This window comes from Myodes glareolus, chromosome 10, assembly GCF_982192425.1.
Source record: "Myodes glareolus chromosome 10, mMyoGla1.1, whole genome shotgun sequence".
Taxonomy (NCBI): Eukaryota; Metazoa; Chordata; class Mammalia; order Rodentia; family Cricetidae; genus Myodes; species Myodes glareolus.
In genome coordinates, this window is record NC_142035.1 from 52,019,235 (window position 1) to 52,039,911 (window position 20,677).

The window sequence follows — 20,677 nt, forward strand, 5'->3', positions numbered from 1 at the left end:
CTGTAACATGAGGGGCCAGCTTGTTGGTGTATCGGTACCGCCCAGCACCCCACTGCTGGCATACCCCAAAGAATATCACACACAGGACTCCACAAGATTATAAACTGATTGGCCCATTAGCTCAGGCTTCTTGTTAACTCTTATAGCTTATATTAACCCATTATTCTGATCTATGTTAGCCATATGGCTTGGTACCTTTTTCAGCTGTCAGCTCACATGTTGCTTCTTTGGTGGTCTGGGAAGGAATGGCGGAGGGAGCTTCTGCTTCCCAGAATACTCCCGTTCTCTTTGCTCCACCTCTACTTCCTATCTGGTTTTTCCGCCTATACTTCCTGCCTGGTCAATCAGCATTTATTTAAAATATGATTGACAGAATACAGACAATTCTCCCGCACCATTAATGATGTAGGTGGGTCTTCTGTCTATGTGTTACTTTCATTGGTTAATAAAGAGACTGCCTTGGCCTTTGATAGGACAGCAGCTTAGACAGGCAGAGTAGACAGAACAGAATGCTGAGAGAAAGAAGCAGAGTCAGGCAGATGCCATGGATCCAGTTGCCATGACTCTTCTCTCTGAGACAGACGCAGGTTAGGATCTTTCCTGGTAAGCCCCCATCTCGTGGTGCTACACAGATTATTAGAAATAGGTTAGATCAATATGTAAGAGTTAGCCAATAAAAGGCTACAGATAATGGGTCAGGCAGTGTTTAAATGAATACAGTTTCCGTGTAATTATTTTGAGTAAAGCTAGCCATGCGGGAGCCAGGTGGGAACACAGCCCGCCGCTCTTTCTACAGATAACCAAAAAGGCAAATCCAATCTTGCCAGAGGAAAAGCACTACTAAGTTCTAAAAATAAAGCAAAACCCAAACATACACAAAATCAGTCCAGTAATAGGCCAATCAGCAGACAGTGGCTACCAAAGCTAACAATCCTCAAGCTTTCCAAGCATTTACTCTACAAAGTACCAGATCTAGGGTGTGAGTGGGAGATTTGGGTGGGGAGTGTGCAACACCCCACCCCACAGAGCTCATGTGGAAGGCAGAACAACCTGTGCAAATCAGTTCTCTTCCACATTATGGGTCCAAGGAATTGAATCAGGTCACTGGGCTTTGCCATCTCATCAGCCAGCCCACTTTTAAAGACAACTTCACATGAACAGTTTTAATACTGTTTGAATTTAGGTAGGCTTCTGGCTTTTTTATCTGGCTTTTTTATACCTATCAGATAAGTATGCATATAAATATTAAAAGGTATTTTCTACCATAGCAGGACTAATTCAGCCATTTATGGACACACAGATGAGCCCCTACGTGCAAGGGGATACTGCTCTAAAATCTAGTAACCACTGGCACAACCTGGCATAACTTTGCAGGTAGAAGACCTGACCTACTACCATTAGCTTACCCATGAAAGGCATTCCTCTTTACTGAAAAATTATCAGTTATCAGTACTCTGGGGAGAAAGAAAGTGGACTTCAAATAAAATGTGTTCCTTCTGTAAGTCAACTTTCCCACTACAGAACAAAGTGAAATATTATCAAGTACCAAGTGCTAATGGAGTGTGCCACTGTACCTACAACATCAAATATTAATTTTGAATTGGCTGTACATGATGGTGCGGTGCCTTGGAGATGAGGCAGGGGACTGTAAGCTCTAAGTCAGCATGGCTATGAGACCCTGTCTCAGGCAGAGACCGGTTCCTCTGTGGTAAGACTTCTCTAGGCAGTATTTTGCCATTTCTATGTGGTAACAGGTCATTTCTAAGGTGGGACCATAAACACAGCATTCTTCCCATTGTCTAACACCACCTGAATATTATTTAGCCTATTTCTAGGCCAACTGAAATACAGCCATCTTTTCTCTCCACACCAATCTCAGTTGTCAGTTTCTCTGTCTATACCATGACTGCCCTCTCTTTCTACTCATGACTTCAGTCAAGTGACAGATTAGTACCTGCTAGACAGATTAAAAACCAAAAAGAAGAGACACTGAAGTCTTGTTCTTAATTCTAAAGCCATATCCAATACGGCCCAATGCCAGTCAGTCAAATAAAAAGGCTGGCACATAACAAATAAATATTTGACTTGAAAGCACAACAGAAAACATATTGTTACTTATTTTTATTTTCATTTGTGTGTGTGTGTTATGTGAGTGTATGCCACATGTGTGCAGAGGCCCAAAGGGGACCGAATAGGGCACTGGACACCCCGAAGCTAGAGTCGGAAGCAATTGTAAGTCATCTGAAATGAGTGCTGGAAACCAAACTTGGGTCTTTTGTACAGCACTCTTAGACCACTGAGCCATGGCTCCAGTCCCTCTATTTTATTTACTGATATAGGATCATGCTGGCCTGGAACTCTTGGGCTCACATGAGACCACAGGCATGAGTCACTGCACTCAACTATCACTTTCCTTATTCAGTGCATGAATAAACTCAAACCTTCCATCTGATCTAGCAATAATTTATTACAAGAGAAAGTGAACAATCAGCTTATATACTGCCATATACACATGCTGATCCAACCCAAGTGTATGTATGCACATACTTGCAAACAAAGAGACTATGTTTTTGCTTTGCTTTTCCCAGCCACATGGGAGTTTAAAACTGTCAAGGCATCATGTGATCTAAAACCACTGTTATATTGGAGACAGAGCTTCTGCTTAGCAATTCCAAACCCAGGGTTTGATCGCTAACACCAGGAGAGAGGTGAGAGGGAACAAAAGTGAATTCATAGTTAAAACTTTTAGAGGAAATCAATAGTTCTATTACACAGAAATAACAAATAAGAATGCAAAAAAGGTACCTGCTGTTGCTTGAAATCAGGTCTTTTTTTGATAAGATTATAAACCGCCACATATTTCATATAAAGCACATAGGCCCTTTCCTCATCACGATCTAGTCTGCATTCTTCTGCTGCCTTGAAGATCTTCTGCGCGCTGTGGACATAACTTAAAAGATGAAAGAAAATTTAAAATACTTGCTACCGAGGGGAAAATACAAGTCTATATAAACTCTGCAGGTGACCATAAGATAACTGTCATGATTTAGGCTGTTTACTTCACACTACTTTCATACCTTCCCTTTGAGATTAGGCTAGTCTTAAGAGATAAACCATAGACAGCTAGAAAGGAATGACCCACCATCTTAGGTTTAACGTTTAAGATGTTCCTGTCCTTCGTATTTGAGAAAGTTTAAAGGTGGCTTGTAACAAGAGTTAAACAAAATTACTTTCCTTGTTAGACCACATTTACCAGTTTACCTCAAGAAGTAAGACAATCTTTCCCCATTTATCTCCTAAAAGGTATTTTTTTAAAGCCATTCTGTTTTGGTAATATTAAGAAACAGTGGTGTACTCTCAGGCGTTCTCTCCTTACTTTTAACTATGTTTTCACCACTCAACTGTCAGCACTGATGTTTTGTTTCTTCCCATTTATTTCCTTGATAAAATGACTTATTAAAATGCCTCTGTGCCTAGAGACCAGGGGCCTTGAACAAGATCAACGTTTCTTTTTGATAAATGACTACATGTAAAAATATATGGAAAAAAGGGTTTACTGTATGAGTCAGTGTGTCACAGTGCAGCTTCCAGGACGAAAGTTTTCTCCTTCTTCCATTTTTCCCTCTTTTTCTCTTAAGTTTTATTTTGGGGTAGGCCAGAAGATGGGTGGGATCAGGAGGCATGATGTGAAAGATGCAAATAAATAAATAAAAATAAATAAAATGCCTTGTGCTTACACAGGTCTCTTTAGCTTTGTCTTCAATCCCTTTAAGAACTACTTCTCCTGAGTCTGGGGAGTGTGGCAGCTAGATCTATCTTTCTTTCTAAAACTTGATTTCCATCTAAATAATAATGTAATTACTTAGTAATCTCTAAATCTTTTGCTGGAGAAAATAAATTTGAAAAAGTTTTTTTTTTTTGGGCTGTTCTCTGTTCCTTAACTACTAGAGTCAACAATTTTAACAGTAACCTATTTTTAGCAAATTTATATTTCCAGAAAGTATCAAAATCAGTTGACCCCTTGACCATGAAAGTTTGCAACCTCTCTTGGAATGGCGCATTTTCTATCTGTGCCTTAGACGGCACATATACCCATGGAAATAAAATCACATAAGATAAATCAGTAAGTTGAAGACCATATCGCATTGGCAGAAAATAAAACTTACAGAATACTAATGTTTCTATCTTATCTATTGTTGTGATGAGACATCATGACTACAGCAATTCAGGAGGAAAGGGTTTATGTCCCTAGTCAGTCCATGGAGGAAAGCCATGCAGTCAAACCTGTGGAGAACTGGGGGCAGGAGCTGGTGAAGGGGTACAGAGTGCTGCTTACAGACTTGCTTCTTCCTCATGGCTTATTCAACCTGCGTTCTTATAGAACCTTGGACGACCAGCTCAGCAGTGTCCCAACCTCAGTGGGCTGGGTCTCACCCAAAAAATCACTAATTCAGAAAATGGCCTATGGGCTTGCCTTACTACAGCATGATCTTATGCAGTTAATTTTTCACTTAGGGTCCCTCCTTTTAGATGACTTTAGCTTGTATCAAGCTACCATAAAAAACAGCCAGGATAACTACACAAAAACGTAGTCACAGCCCCTCTTTTAATCAGAGAAAGACTATACCAGCATCCTAACTTACAAGTATACCACACAAGAGTAAAGGCAACCTTTAATTAAAAGTTAGACTGTTTTATGAGAAAAAAAATGGTTTGTGGCAAAATGGCTTTAATAGAACTCTCATATTCTTTTAAACTTATCGTCTAGTATACATACTAGCCAGGAAGCAGGCTAAGTTACATTTGAGCAATCAAAAATTTAGTCTGCTAACATAAATTTAAGAACATCTCTGGAGCTATTTTACTCTTGTGATCATCTTAATTGGCTTTTCATTAAATCTAAAAATAATAAGGAAATGAAGTAAAATCAATGCTTTAATCAAACTAGCCAAGTGCACACACTTCTTGGTGCTGGTTTTCTCAGGTTTAACTTCTGTCTTCTTATTGAGGTCTTTTAGTGAAGAACTGAGGTAGAGTTCTTTGGGAACGGAAGCTACAGCAGGCATGGTGAGTGACGCTCGCTTTCCCACTTCAGCAATGGATGGCGGAGTTCATGAAGAGCAGTTCTTTCCTAAAGCAAAGCAAACAATTCCACTAATTATCCTCATTAGAGAAAAGTGTTAAAAAAAATGAAACTTTTAATATTTGCTCAGCAGCAAAGTGACTGCTTAGCAACAACACACACACACACACACACCCCACATGTACAAACAAAACTTTATTAGTAGAATGTAAGGTATGTCCAGCAATTGGAAGCTGAGGTAAGATTATGAGTTTATCACCAATTTGGGCTACCCAGTGAGATTCTATTCAAACAAAAACAAATATCCACTACTTAACTGCATCCTTCCTCAATAGGGTTCATTCTAAATTATCTTGAATATCTATTTTGAGAGTGCAATATATATACACACTTAATAAACACACAAATGTATATAAACACACACAAACACACAAAATTTATGGTATAAGCAAGATTTATTTTCAAATGTTCATTAACTAAATGGATTATTGTGCCATTTTTGCCATCAGTATCAAAATATTTATTAAAAAGAACAGAATAGTAAGAGCTTTTATATTTTTGTCTGTTAAAACTACATTTGTATACATATTACAAGTAGAATTTTCAACTTGAAATATTTTTGTTTTCTTCTTGATATCAGTTTATAAAAAGAAAAGTCGTAGGCAGAGCCAGGTTTATATGGAGCTGGGGACAAAAACAACATATTTCTGCTCCTGCCAAAAACTACTCTTACACTTCCGTTTACTCTGAGTCTTCGACATTTTGTGACATTCTTTGTTTCCAGATATGCTGTGTCAAATTGTGACAAGAAAAAAACATGGAGTAAAAAACTGAAAGCGTAAAGAATGGCAAGGTATATACAATTAAATTGTGTGCGTGAATATTCACCAAGACCTAGAGATGGAGCAGATCAAAGCACCCAAGGTAGAAGGTCTTGGTAAGATCCTAAGTGTAGCTACATGGTGGTGGCACACACCTTTAATCCCACCACTTGGGAGGCAGAAACAGGCGGATGTCTGTGAATTCGAGGTCAGCCTGGTTTTAAGAGCTAGTTCCAGGATAGGCCCCAAAGCTACAGAGAAACCCTCTCACAAAAACAAAACAAAACAAAAAACAAGAAAAAAAAGTGTCACCACATGAAAAGGTCGGTGACCTGATTAACTTTATATATGGCTTTCTGTAATGCAGAGCTAATTACAGTTTGAATTAAAGGCTACATTAATACATTTAACTGCAATATTAATTTTTCCCATCATCTCTCTCTGCTCTCTAAATGATTCTATCAATTCAATTTAATTACATGAATGGAGATCAACAAACACCTAATCCTAAAAGACTGAACAACAGGGGGCTAAAGAAAAGGCTCAGAAACTAAGAGTACTCACTGACTGCTCTTCTAGAAGACCAGCGTTTAGTTCTGAGCACCCACATGGTGGCTCAACCATCTGTAACTCCAATTCCGGAGATTCAACACCCAAGTGATGGATAGATATACAAGCAGGCAAAACAGCCATACACATAATATAAAAATTTAAATTTTGTTTTGTTTTGTTTGTGTAACCCTGGCTGTTCTGAAACTCACTTTGTAGACTATGCTGGCTGCAAACTTTGAGATCTTCCTGCCTCTGCCTCTAGAGTGCTGAGATTAAAGGTATTTGCCACCACTGCCTGGCTTAAAAAAGAAAAAAAAAATTAAAGGTTAAGTTACAGTTTAAGAGAATGATTTTAGTCAAGTGGTTGTGGTGCACCTTTAATCCCAGCATTCAGGAGGCAGAGGAAGCAAATTTCTGCGAGTTCGAGGTCAGCCTGGTCTACAGAAGGAGTTTCAGGACAGCCAAGGCTACACTGAGAAACCTGTCTTAAAATAAGAGAGAGGGGGAAAGGGAGAGGGAGGGAGGGAGGGAGGAAGGAAGGGAAGGACGGAGGGAGAGAGAGGGAGAGAGAGAGAGAGAGAGAGAGAGAGAGAGAGAGAGAGAGAGAGAGAGAATTGTCTTAGTTCACTTACATGAAACCCCAAAAGCACTCCAATTTCCTTTAATTCTAGTCATTACTGTATTACACACTAATTCTTTAGATTTATCCCTTCCAATTTTATGTTAGTACTACATTCTTAGTCACCAAATTATTTTTCTCTACAAACCAAGTTTTTGCCATGTTCAGTTTTCTCTATCTATACAGGCTCCATACAGTTATAAAGACAGGCTGAACTAAACAATAATTGATAACTTGAGATGTACGTAATTAGAAACAATGATCTTGCCTTTAATCACTTTGTACATTTTACCTATTTTGAATCCTATGTATAAAGATATGATAATGGTAAGAAATAGTTACCATCACTTCCAAATGGGTCAACTGACATTGAATGTGTCCTTCCACTGAGGTATCAATTCAGTAACAATGTACTGTCAAACCAACTAAAAACATCCATTAAGTAAAGCGTATGACAGGGACCCCCAGGATTTCGTCATTCTCACAATCAATATCATTATTTTATTACAGTGTAAATCAGTAGTAAATGCAGGCTCTGTACTGTAGGTGTTAAATCTGTTCTCTAAGGAAAAACACTAGCTCAAAAAAGGAAAGTGTCAGATCCCTTGGAACTGGAATTACAGATACTGTGAACTGTCATATGGGTGCTAGGAATTGAACCTGGGTCATCTGGAAAAGCAGTCAATACACTTAACCACTGACCCATCTCTTTAGCCCCTAAACCTTGGATCTTTAAAAGAATGTGCAAATCATACCAGATTATAGATAATTGAAAACAGTAAGTCACTAGCTACTTTAAAGATAAATTTAAACACACATAGATATCCTATAGTATAAATGTCATGCTTTTAGAAGCTGAAGGATTAAAATCAGATTATTTCCACAGAAGGCTCGAAAACTAATGAGAAACAAAATTGTAAACAGTGGAAACAAAAATAATAGTGTTACAAATAAATACACTGAAGAGGAAAACAATCACTAAAGGGAATTAGAAGTAATCAGAAGAGAAGAACATATGTATGCTCTTTGATGAAGATGGCTTTGGTGGAGATGAGGAACAGCAGGACGGCAAGGTCAAGAAAACAAGCACACCTCTAGGAATCAACTGCCAAAGAGAGTGTATGTGGAACCACAGAAATCGTCTCCACAACGATCCTAAAGTGTCATGAAAGGCACCTAAGTATTTACCTTTTTCTCTAAAGGTAATGACAGAGTCACAGCAGGGCTCTGAAGAAAGTTATGTAGTCCCAACAAATAAGAGCAAAGATGGGCTTTCAGACTGAAGAAAGAAAATCTTAGTTGTCTACTGTATGATAACTACAGTTAAGAAAGAAGGATGAAGGTAGAACTAGGGCAACAAAAATGGAATAGAGGAAGTATATACAAGAAACACTACAACGACAATGACAAGACTTGCCAAAAGATCAGACACAGCATGGAATGATGTCACTAAAGTCATTAGCAATGGTTTTTTGAACAAATGAGAATGTATGTGTGTGTGTGTATTTGAGACTAGGTCTTGCTATGAAGGCCAGGCTGGCATTGAACATATAACCCAGTAAAACTTGGCCATACTTAAAAGAAAAGATTGTAAACTACAGCGAACAAAGTAGCCAGATGTGATGCTTCCCTGAAATCCCAGCACCTCTGAAGCTGAGCAGGAGAACTGAGAATTCAAGCCAGCCTAAGCTAGAGAGCAAAGCAATGTCTCAAAACAAAACAAGAACTTGATGGCTCACATGACAGAAGTGCTACTCAATGCAGTCCAAAGACCAATACCGGTTGGGGAACTACTTCTCTCTCGTCTACAGCAAAATAAGCTTGTGACAAAGGTAAACCAATTAATCATACTGACTTCTATAGTAATCAGACTTTCACTCTCAGGCAAGTTTTACATCCTGAGAAACACAGAACACTAGGCAGGGCTACATAATGCATCCCTGTCTCATTACTGAAGGTAAGGTGGAAGCGTCAATGATTCAGACTCTTGAAGAGCACCGTTCTACAGGACATAGAGAACAAGATCAGCCACAAAAGTCTAATATCAATTGCTTCACTATATATTGATATGACTCTGGTCACTAGCAAGACTCAAGGTCACTAGCAAGGAAAGGAAAATGTGGTTTAGCTAGAAAGAGAAAGAAAAAGCTTTAGCCAACCCATAGTGTCTTTTTCAATGTTGGTCCCGTCCTCTTTCAGAGGTCAGCTTAAGCTTCCCTTCTGTCTCTGATGGTTCCAGTTCTTGGAGTTTGTTTCTTAGTCTGAGTTCTACAGTGCTTGTTGACCATACTGCTCATTCAGTACAGTTTTTGGCCTAAATAACATTTGGCTCAAATGATGACAGCGGAGGTGAGAAAGGAAACATTTCAGAAGGGAAGCACCATAGAGACAGAAAGTGAGAACTTACTATGGGAAAACAATGAAGAGAGTAAGGCAAACTATAGAATCACTAAGCAATGATCTCTGGGATCAAAGGAGTCCACTGATAGTATGTTATATCCTGATGTCTACTTTAATAATCTTCAGTCAACACTTAATAGTTACTAGCTAACAGTATGTTAGTTAAGGAATATAGTCACAGAATGGAGCATCTGTGAAGCCATCCAGAAGAGTTTACATTTGACTTAGCAAGAAGTAAAGTCAATATTACCTCAGGATGGCCAGAATGGGTATATACAAGATGGATATGGAAGAGACAAGAATAAGAAAAATATCCTACAGGAAAGAACAATTAGAAAGCCACTACAGGGAAAAGGAAATTAAGCACTTTGCTTTGGTAATTCAATGATAAAAACAGTATTTTCACTTGCTTACATTACCCCATTCTCCTTCTGTGAATAGGGAAGAACACTAATTGTTATTAACTAAATAACAATAACAAGCATTCATTATGACCACTGCACTGTGGTACACGCCTACTCAGGAGGCTGAAGCTAGAAGGGTGGTGAGCTCAAAACCACCTCAGGTTCACTAAAAACATCTGTCTCAAAACCAACAAGCAGACCAACAACAAAAATGTGGGGGGAAACCAAACAAACAAAAATACTGTAATTTAAACTGATCATTGTGAAAAGCACATTTCAGCCTTTGGCATTCTCACATTTCAGACCAGAATGAACTTTGTTGTGGGAGCTTGCTCTACACCACGTAGGACAACTGGCAGTACCTCTAGCCTCTGCCTACAAGATGCTAATAACATTCATCTTTCTTTCTCTAGCCCTGCTAAACAAGATGCTCTGGACACTGCTCAGTGTTCTAGCAAGGAGAATGCTCCCAAATACGAACTGCCAATTTTCAGGAAAATGAGTAGCTCAGTTCTGAACATGTTAAGTATGTAGTAAGAGAACATTATCTAAACAACGTGCCTAAACAGAAATATCAGGTTAATTAAAAAACCCCAATTTCAGGGCTGGAAAGGTGACTCACTAGTTAAGAGCACTGACTGCTTCTGCTGAGAACTCAGGTTCAGTTCTTAGCAACTACATGGCAGCTCACTCAAGGTCCAGGGAATCCCAAACTCTCTTCTGGCCTTCCCAGGCACCAAGCATGCACATGGTGCAGACACAAAAGCAAGCAAAACACCCATACAAATAAAAAATAAACCTTTTTATAAAACTCCTATAGTTTGGGAGATTACAACATATTGCCACTGTAAATGATATTATATCATTTTATTCTGTGACAAAATACCTGAAGTAACAAAGTATTTTGGATCACTGTTTTGGAAGAATTTCACAGCCTGTCAGAGCAGGGACAGTGACGACAGTGTTACTGGCAGCAGGAGTATGCTGATGTGGCACCTATAACCTGGAAGACCAGAAGCAGACAACACTGAGGGAACCATGGGCTGGAACAACCTTCAGCAGGCTACTCCCATCAACAAACTTCCACCAGTCAGACCCTACAGGCTCCATACACTTCAAAATTGGGTCCGAATCTGGGGTCCAAGCACCCCAAATTTAAGCCTGGGAAGGGCATTTTATAATAATTATATTTTCCTTGTTTTTATGTAGTGTGTTAAAACATATATAAATAACTCTTTAAAACAGAGACATCAGCCATTGGGTACAATGGCATGCATCTGTAATTCCAGCTACCTAAAGCAGGAGGATCTCTTAAGTCTAGGAGTTAGAGGCCAGCCTTGGTCACAGTAAGACATTTTCAAACTGTATATAAGTAAACACACACAATAAGAACCCATAGACATTATATACTAGTAATAATTAAAATTAAGAAAATAAATCATAAATGGATTGAACTCTTGTTTTTCTACAGCTAATATTTTACTTAAGGTACCAAACTGGGCATCCTAAGAGAAAGATGGAAAAGAACAGACATCACTGCAATGAAGGAAGGAATAATCCTAAACAAGGAAAAGAAGAATTCTAACACATCTGAATAAAAATATTAGAATGCTAAGGAAAAGTAAGGAAAGAGAGAAGAAAGGAAATATCCCTAGTTTCTAAGAAGGATTATATATATATTCAGATTATAATTGATAAGTATTTAGAATATTTGATATATACAAAATACAGCTTTGTGTGTTGTATATGGGTGTGCAGTGATGCACACACATCAGGTGCCTATAAAGTAGTTTTAAGTGTTTTTTGTTTTAAAAGGTAGGAGTCAGGCTGTAGGTATAACAGGTCACAGCAGGGCTTTGATATGCATGTGCCATACCCTGGGGGCCCTAGCACCAAACATACATAAACACAAAAATGTATAAATCTATCATGTGATGACTGATTTATCATCTTTGATTGATCTAACCAATAAAATATTTTTTAAAGTAATATACCAATTTCCTGGTATAGGTTTTTCAGAAACTGACAGCTTTCATTTTCTCCTCTTCAGTGTATGGTCATGGACCCCAACCCAACCGATGCAAGAAGTTCAAGCCAGACAAAAAGGTTGTGTGTAGGCACTCCAGTTATCATTCCGGGCTACAATCAACATCAAAAACTATCCAGATGAAAGAGCAATCTTTAAGTTCAGCACAAGTAACACATTCTGATAACTCTAAATCAGCTGGTTATTTTTATAACAAAATAAAATGCAAGATTCCTCTTTGCTTTTTGACTGCCATGAGGTGAACAATTTCTATGACATACTCTTACCACCATGAGATCTGCTTCATCTCAGACACAAAACATTGGATCCAACCAACGTTGGGCAGGAGGATTTGAAACTGTGAGACAAAATAATCTTCTTCCCTCAAAAAGTTAGGAAGCTAAGCATTTTTGACTAAAGTTTGATATAATGGCTTTATTTTACAACTGTCTTATTTACAAAGCTATCTGGATTCTATCCTATTTATATTATCAACAAACAAAAGATCATAATGATTAATAAACTTCAAGTAAATAAACCAACAAGCTAATGAAAAGACATCTTTAAATACTTTTGTTATTTCTTATTCGCTGTTATCTCAAAATATATAAGTCTATGAGCAATTATTCATTACTGACAGGTTTATATTACTACAGCAAGATCCCTGCAATTCGGGGGCTGGAGAGATGGCTCAGAGGTTAAGAGCACTGACTGCTTTTCCAGAGGTCCTGAGTTCAATTCCCGGCAACCACATGGTGGCTCACAACCATCTGTAATGAGATCTGATACCCTCTTCTGGTGTGCAGGAAAACATGTTGTATATAACCAATAAATAAATCTTTAAAAAAAATCCCTGCAATTCAACTTTAAAGATGCGCTTAAAATATAGTTGAAAGATCAGGAATATACATTTTAAGTATCTACAGTGATATGGCATAATTAAGATATTCTAATTATTAGTTATAATTAAGTATAATTAAAGAACCATGACTACAGCCTATATCACCATACTGGCATAGAACTCTACAGATGAGAAATTTAGGTACTACCTACCTAAATTTAGGTAGGCTACTACCTACCTAAATCCAACATGACTGGCATTCAATAGGGAGTCTTAAACAGAAAGAGCTGAAATGCAGCAAAATCTACTCACAAAGCAAAGTGGCGGAGAACTTTGAAAAATAACAAAGGAAGCCTAAGTGGTGGCTTTTAAATTCCAGCACTGGGCAAAGGCAGATATATCTCTGTGAGTTCAAGGTCAGCCTGGTCTACAAAGCAACTTCCAGGACAGGCAGGGCTGTTACAAACAAACCAAAAAACCCATATCCTGTCATTTTTAATGCAGCATGATATATACACAACTAAGCATACTCTATAAATTAAAGAAAAAAAATCTTCGCTGGGTGTAGAGCTTGCTGCACGCTTTTATCCAACTGTCCTGGCAGAGCAAGAGGGTGTCTGTGAGTGTGAGACCAGTTTGGTTCAAACAGTAAGCCCCCGTCTAAAGAAAAAATAATTATGCAGTGCTACACAGAGAAATCCTGCCTCGGGAAACACAAACCAACCAACCAAACAAACAAACAACAAGAAGAAGAAACTCAAAAACTAACAAACAAGAATTACATCCTTCAGTTATAGGCAAAGTTCTGATCCGAAACCCCAGAGCTGTTAATAAATATTAAACTCCTTAGACTCTGCAACACCTCTGTGAGTCAAGTAAATATTTCTTCAATGACTGGCTTAGTCAAGGTCACAGAGTAAACTGAAAGCAAGAACTAAACCTAGGAACGGGGTCTGCAGCTTTGTGAGTTAATGAACATCACTGCAATTTGCGGTTCTGACAATTCCCTCAGTCCATCCAAGTTGAAATTAACCTGTCGGGGCCACAAGTCTACAATGGAAGGCACATTTTAGGAAAAGAAAGCCCCCTATTTGAATACATCTTAAGTGTGAGGAGTTTGCTTAATTCACTTCTTGTACTTCACTAAAAACATGCGTGACTAGGGCAGTAACTAGAAGAAGCCGGACAAGTGATTATAATAAGGCCTGGGATGGTAGGTGGCACAAAACGAGAAAACGGAAGCAAAATGAAGGAGACCAAAGTCGGGTCGAGTGTCCAAGAGAAAGGAGAACTGGTCAAGGCCACCCTCTGACACGGGCAACCGTAGGAGGGCAAGACAGACACCAGGAGTGCGGGCCCTTGCTGGCCAGTTGTCTGGGTTGTCCCACCCCTCCGCGGACAGGGCTCGTCTCCCGGATGACCAGCAGCTGGCGGAAGCCTCCCCCGAGAACCGGGGCCGGAGCCAGGACGCACTCACCGCAGCGCCCGCACTCCACTAACGCCGGCCTCCTCGCCTGACGCCCATCGCCCACCACCCGAGGGAGAACAAGCCTCCGCTCTCGGACGCAGGCCAGCGCAGCTCATCCCCTCTTCCCGATTTGCTTTGCGTGGCGACGCGTCGCGTCTCTAAACGTCACGGCAGAGGCGGGGCTTCCAGTGAGGCCCCCGTAACTCCTCCCAGTGTCCCGCTGGGAGGGGCAGCGGATGGCCTGCTCCGGAAGGGCGCGCGCCGAGCCTTCTGCGCATGCGTCGGAGGGGCGGTTTGCGCCTGTGCGAGACGGAAGCGCGAGTCTGGTGCTTCCGGGGTTCTCAAGCTTCTTTTTTCCTTACAGTAGAGTGTTCAATCTGTCACTGCACGTGTAAGACCTTTCTGCGGAATAAGCAAGGCTATTCTATCGCCTCTCAACTGTGAATTTTTTTTTCTCAGATCAGAAATTAGAAAAAAAAAAACGGGAAGGGAATTGATAACCTCTAAAAGTTGGAAATGAGCATTCTCCAAAGCCAAGTCTCTGGTTAACCAAAGAACAGACGTGTTCCGAAAACACACTGCTTAGACACCGTCATCATCTCCTAAAGGCCTAGCCTTTTTTTTTTTTCCGAGACAGGGTTTCTCTGTAGCTTTGGAGCCTGTCCTGGAACTAGCTGTTGTAGATTAGGTTGGCCTCGAACTCACAGAGATGCTCCCGCTTCTGCCTCCCGAGTGCTGGAATTAAAGGCGAGCGCCACCACCGCACGGCTAAAGGCCCAGTCTTACAAAGCAGGGCTCTGGACATTTTGGAGAGTCTACTTATACACTCTTGTGGAGACAGGGTGAGTTACTCTGATTGTCTGTGTATATAAAAATTGGTTAAGGTGGAGTTGTTGGCCCTGGTCATTAAATCCCTAGGAACAGTCTTAATGTTTAATACATGGCAAATGTGGAAGCACATGTCTACTAGGTGTATAAAGTGAAGACACATACTAGATAGACAGTCACTAACCATAAAGTGTAGTAAGTGTCCAGTCCCTCAACGGTGCTTCACACACAGCCTTTATGATAAATGTAAAGTTTCCTTTCCATTACAATTAGGTACCTGCAAAAAATAATATTCTTGTATTCCTCTTAAAAATCAATAGGTCTGGGGAGATGGCTCAGTGGGCCATGCAAACCTGAACTGAGTTCAAGTCCCCAGAACTCATTTAAAGCCAGACACCATAGCACCCATGTGTAATCTCTGCACTTCTGGCAAGTTAGGAGTTAGAGACAGGTGACCCCCAGTTAGCCTAGCACACAGACAAGAGACTGTGTCTTAAACAAGGTGGAAGGTGGGAACTGCTCCCTGAGGTTGTAGCCCCTGACTTCCATAAGTACAGTATGGCATGCCCATATCCACACTGACATAAATGTGTGCGCCCCACACCAATGGCATGGGCATACGCAAAGAATATTTTAAAAAGGATAAATCAACCCTATATTACATACTGTCTGTATGTTTTCCCCAAACTATTGAATAAAAATCCTTAATAGTTGTTTCTCCCCACCCCCCATAGGGCTGGGGAGATGACTCAGTGGTTAAGAGCTCTTCTGGAGAAATGGGGTTCAATTCCCAGGTAGCTCACAACTGTCTCTAACTCCAGTTCCAGGGGATCCAACACCCTCATACAAACATACATGCAGGCAAAAACACCAAATACACATGAAATAAAAATAAAGAAATAGTTTTTCATACTTAAGGAAGAAATTGTTTTTTGAAGATGGATTTTAGGAAAATGTTTTTTCTCTACTGAGCATCTGTGGAATTGAATAAGGAAAGAGAAACCTAGGGCTGAATTTGAGAATGAATATTAACAACATGGAAAGGACTTTGGGCGCTCTGCAAATTGAAGGAAGTAGTAATGGGAATTGAAAGAGGAAGAGAGACATGTGAATCAGTGAAAAGTTTCTCTGGGCCCAACAAGATGGGTGAAAGCCTTACCAGGCAAATTTGACAATCTGAGTTTGATCCCTGGAAAACACACGCACGCAAATGCATACACACGCTCACGTGCACGTGCACACATGCACGCACTCACATATGTGCACGCACACACACCTGGTATCCTGAAAGTCCTCTGGTCTCCATGTGCTTCCCCTATCCCAGAAACATCATTTTAAAAAAAAATCTCTGAAGATGAGGTTCCAGAAAGATTTTAACAAATACTATTTTTTTAATATTTACCTATAGTCATTATTTTTACATTTTTTATGTATGTATGCATATGGGTGCCTTTGGGTACTAAAAGAGGGTGGGTGTCCTAACCTAGACTAAGAATTGCAGGCAGTTGTGAGCTGCCTGAGCCCGACATGGAAGCTGGGAACTGAACTCCCCTAGAGAGCAGCAAGGGCTCAGACTGTTGTGCCATCTCCCCAGCCCTCACTTTCAGTTCTCTGAGTTGCACTGATGTAATTCTGCTTCTATCGCCTTCCACTGCCATCTAACAATTTTCCTTAGGTCACGGACATTCAGTTGGGTTTGCTAAAGCACAAATTATTTGTGTGAGTTTTTGTGTAAATGGAGGAAAAGTTGGAACTTGTGAGACAATAGGTGCAAAACATCAGGTCCAAGAAATGGCAAGATAATTCACAATCTGAACCATACAGAAAAACAGAAAGGGAGAGAATGTTTACAGATATTTATAAAAGTCTTGGGATGAGCTTTGAGTTTCCCAGAACTTGTACAATGAGAGAGCTTAGCAGGGGTACCTAGATGAAACTACATTCATTCAATTGTACTGTAAGACATAGCTCTTTTTCAGATATATATTCTAACAAAACAGGCAACAGTGCCTGTGGTGCCTAGAGTTGATAAATATTCAAAAGTCATGGCCCACATTGAATCATAACTTCAGTTCTCACATAATTCAATATCTGGTTCACTCACCGTTTAATAAACATCCATTTACTGGTAGCTGATCAAGATGACATGTTGTGGGACATTTGATCACACTGTGAACCCCAAGATTGCATTATTTACTGAATAATCCTGCTTCTAGCTATGGTGTGGCTCAATCTTAGCACACAACTTTAATCCAAGAGTTTTCTGCTTGAATAGTGTGATCAGGGTTAAATAAAATCAACCATAGGTCAAGAACAAGTAACCAGTTGTCAGGAAAACATCATAGAGTAAGAAATCAGGAGGATGGAGGGGTGGGAGAGTGGAAGAGAGGGACATCTGGTTGGAGGGGTTTTGTTTGAAATGACCAGGAAAAAGTCTCTTTTTGGGATGATGGCAGAGAAGGAAGCAGCTGAGTACTTTCTCTGCCTGAGTTATCAGATTTTTCACTCCAGCATCTGGCTCCTGAGCCTTTATTGATAAAATGGAAGTGGTGTAGGACAATGGTCTATATTCTGTCAGTTATATTTTAAATAAACGCTAATTGGCCCATAACCAGACAGGAAGTATAGGCGGGACAACCAGACAGGAAGTAGAGACAGGTCAATGAGAACAGGAGAATTCTGGGAAGAGGAAAGCTTGATCTGCAGTCCTGGCCCAGCCACAGAGCAAGCAAGATGTGACTGCCTCGCTGAAAAAGGTACTGAGCCATGTGACTAATGTAGACAAGAATAATGGGCTAATATTATAAGAGTTAATAAGAAGCTTGAGTTAATGGGCCAATCAGTTTATAACTAATGTAGACCTCTGTCTGATTTCTTTGGGACTTAACAATTGTGGGAACTGGACAGGACAGAAACCCCAACAACATAGAACCATAGAGACTTAGTTAAAAACAACAGTGACACACAGATATAATTCCAACACTTGGAGGGAGGGGATAGAGGCAGGAAGATCAGGAGTTCAAGAGCAGCCTCTGCTACACAACAAGTTTGAAGTCAGTCTGGGCTACATGAAATCCTGTCTCAAAAATAAAAGCAAGGCAAAACAATATTTTGAAAACTATGCATTTACTAAATGCACATTCTGTGCCACTCATCATTTTAAATTCAGGAAGTAAAGTCCATGGTAAATAAAGAGTTGATTTGGGTTCTAGTGGGAGAGATATAATATGACATATATTCTATGTTAACTTTCTTAAATTATAAGAATAAAAATAAACTAGAGGATCAGGAAGAACAACAGTCTCTGATAGGATTTACAAGAGAGGGATCTATGAAAAAGTGATACTCAAGGCCAGCGTGGTCTACAAGAGCTAGTTCCCAAATGGATGGAGCTAGAAAACATCATATTGAGTGAGGTTACTCAAACCCAGAAAGACAATTATCACTTGTACTCACCCGTAAATGGTTTTTAAACATAAAGCAAAGTAAACCATCCTACAAATCACAATCCCAGAGAACCTAGACAACAATGAGGACTCTAAGAGAGACATACATGGATCTAATCTACATGGGAAGTAGAAAACAACAAGATCTCCTGAGTAAATTGGGAGCATGGGGACCTTGGGAGAGGGCTGAAGGGGAGGGGAGTAGAGAAAAATGTAAAGCTCAATAAAAAAAAATCAACTAAAAAAAAAGAGCTAGTTCCAGGACAGGCTCCAAAGTTACAGTGAAGCCTTATCTCGAAAAACAAAAACAAAACAAGACAAGAGAGAGAGAAGAAAGAAGAAAAAGTGATACTCTATTGAACCTTGGGTCAAAAGAATGAATAACAGATATGTATGGGACAAAAGTATCTAAACTGTGAGACTCTTATCACAGGACAGAGTGGGCACAGTACTATAGGAGACTCTTGAACATTCCAAATTCACCTGCCAGCACAAGGTACAGCCTTGGTTCCCATAGGATCTTCTGTGTGCTGACTCTGAGGAAGCATTTCTTAGAAGAATCTGCTTTGATGATACTGCTCGTCTCTTAATCATAGTGTATACTTCAGCCCCAGTTGTTTGAGCATAGGTAAGATTTTATTTTAGTGGTTCTGGCCTCCTAAGGACAGCAAATTACTCAATCCCATCTGATCAGAATGAGAGAGTCTTAATTTGAAATATCAAATGGCCATAAATTGAATCATTAATGGAATCTCAAACTGCCTCTGAAACTTCAAAAGCCAAGCCTCCATCATCTGCTCTGGTCTCTGCATTATCTTCTTAGTTCCCACAATTGCTCATTAAGCTCCAAACACTCAATGGCTTTTCTGGTTCAGAGTTCCAAAGTCCATTCACAAGTACTCCTGAAAACTTGATCATGTCTATTGCAGTAATACCCCACAAACCTGGTATTGATGTCTGTCTAAATTAGAATTTCTATTGTGACAAAATACCATAACCGAAAGAAATTTGGAGTTAAGAGTTTATAGGCTTATGCTTCTATCACTGAAGGAAGTTAAAACAGTGATTCAAGGCAGAAACTGAAGCAGAAGCCGTAAAAGAAAGCTGCTTAGTGACTTACTCAACCAGCTTTGTTATACAATCCAGATCTGCCTGAATAGGGGTGACACTGCCCACAATAGACTGAGTCCTCCCACATTACTCGGTAATTCAGAAAATGCCCCAAAAGCTTGTCCACAGGCCAATTTTGTGAGAACATTTTCTCAGTTGAAGTTCCTTCTTTCCCAATGACTCTAGCGTGTGTTAAATTGACAAAACCCTAACCAACACAACACCCAAGATTGTCCTATAGCGTACATGCACAGACATACTCACATAAAAGCATGCACAAGTACCTGCACACACCCAACAAATGTGCACAGATGGTGTTATATAGCTGTGTAGAGGTTTAAATAAGAATGACCACCATTGGCTCATTTATTTGAATGCTTAGTCACCAGGGTACTATTTGATAGGGATTAGAAGAATTAGTAGGTGTGGCCACATTGGAGGAAGTGTGTTTCTGGAAGTAGGCTTTGAAGTTTAAAAACACCTACACTTGAGTGTTGTAGAATATTATTTTAAGATATGTTACATTTCCTTATGCTGTAGAACATTTGCTTAATGATGCAAAAATGTGTTGCATTCCTTTATGTTGCATTTGTTTAACTCTGAAGTTGTGTTACTTTGCTTGTTTAAACACATGATTGGTCTAATAAAGAGTTGAACAGCCAGTAACAAGGCTTGAGAAAGGATAGGAGGAGCTGGCAGGCAGAGAGAATAAATAGAAGGAGAAAAAGAGATCAAGGAGCAAGAAAAGAAGGGGCCAGACACACAACCAGACACAAAATAGAAGGAAAGAAAAGATATACAGAAATAGAGAAGGTAAAAGACCAGAGGCAAATGGTAGACGGGATAATTTAAATTAAGAAAAGCTGGCAAGAAACAAGTCAAGCTAAGATGGGGCATGCATAAGAAAGAATAAGTCTACATGTGTGATTATTTTGGAGCTAAGTGGTGCCCCCTCAAGAGCTAAGAGCAAAAGAGTTTAAAAAGCAAAACAAAACAAAAAACACCTGACTCTAGCCACAGAAACAGGTAGGCTAATTGCAAATCTTCATTTATCCCTCCCTCCTCTTCTGAGATAGGGT

General features: G+C 39.7%; 1 protein-coding gene across 3 annotated transcripts in view; it reads right to left on the reverse strand.

Annotated features, from left to right (window-relative positions):
* The window catches only part of Usp8 (ubiquitin specific peptidase 8), a 56,547-nt gene that overhangs the window by 35,135 nt on the left and 735 nt on the right, over nucleotides 1–20,677 (reverse strand). For 2 of the 3 annotated variants that reach the window (XM_048460026.3, XM_048460028.3), the window contains exons 1-3: nucleotides 14,224–14,377; nucleotides 4,963–5,131; nucleotides 2,806–2,950 (exon numbers count right to left, since the gene is read on the reverse strand). In XM_048460026.3, the coding sequence (XP_048315983.2) occupies nucleotides 2,806–2,950; nucleotides 4,963–5,066 (249 nt within the window). In that variant the 5' untranslated portion in view covers nucleotides 5,067–5,131; nucleotides 14,224–14,377. Of the gene's footprint in view, nucleotides 1–2,805; nucleotides 2,951–4,962; nucleotides 5,132–14,223; nucleotides 14,378–20,677 lie in introns of those variants that run through there. The other variant, XM_048460027.3, reaches the window with a different exon arrangement.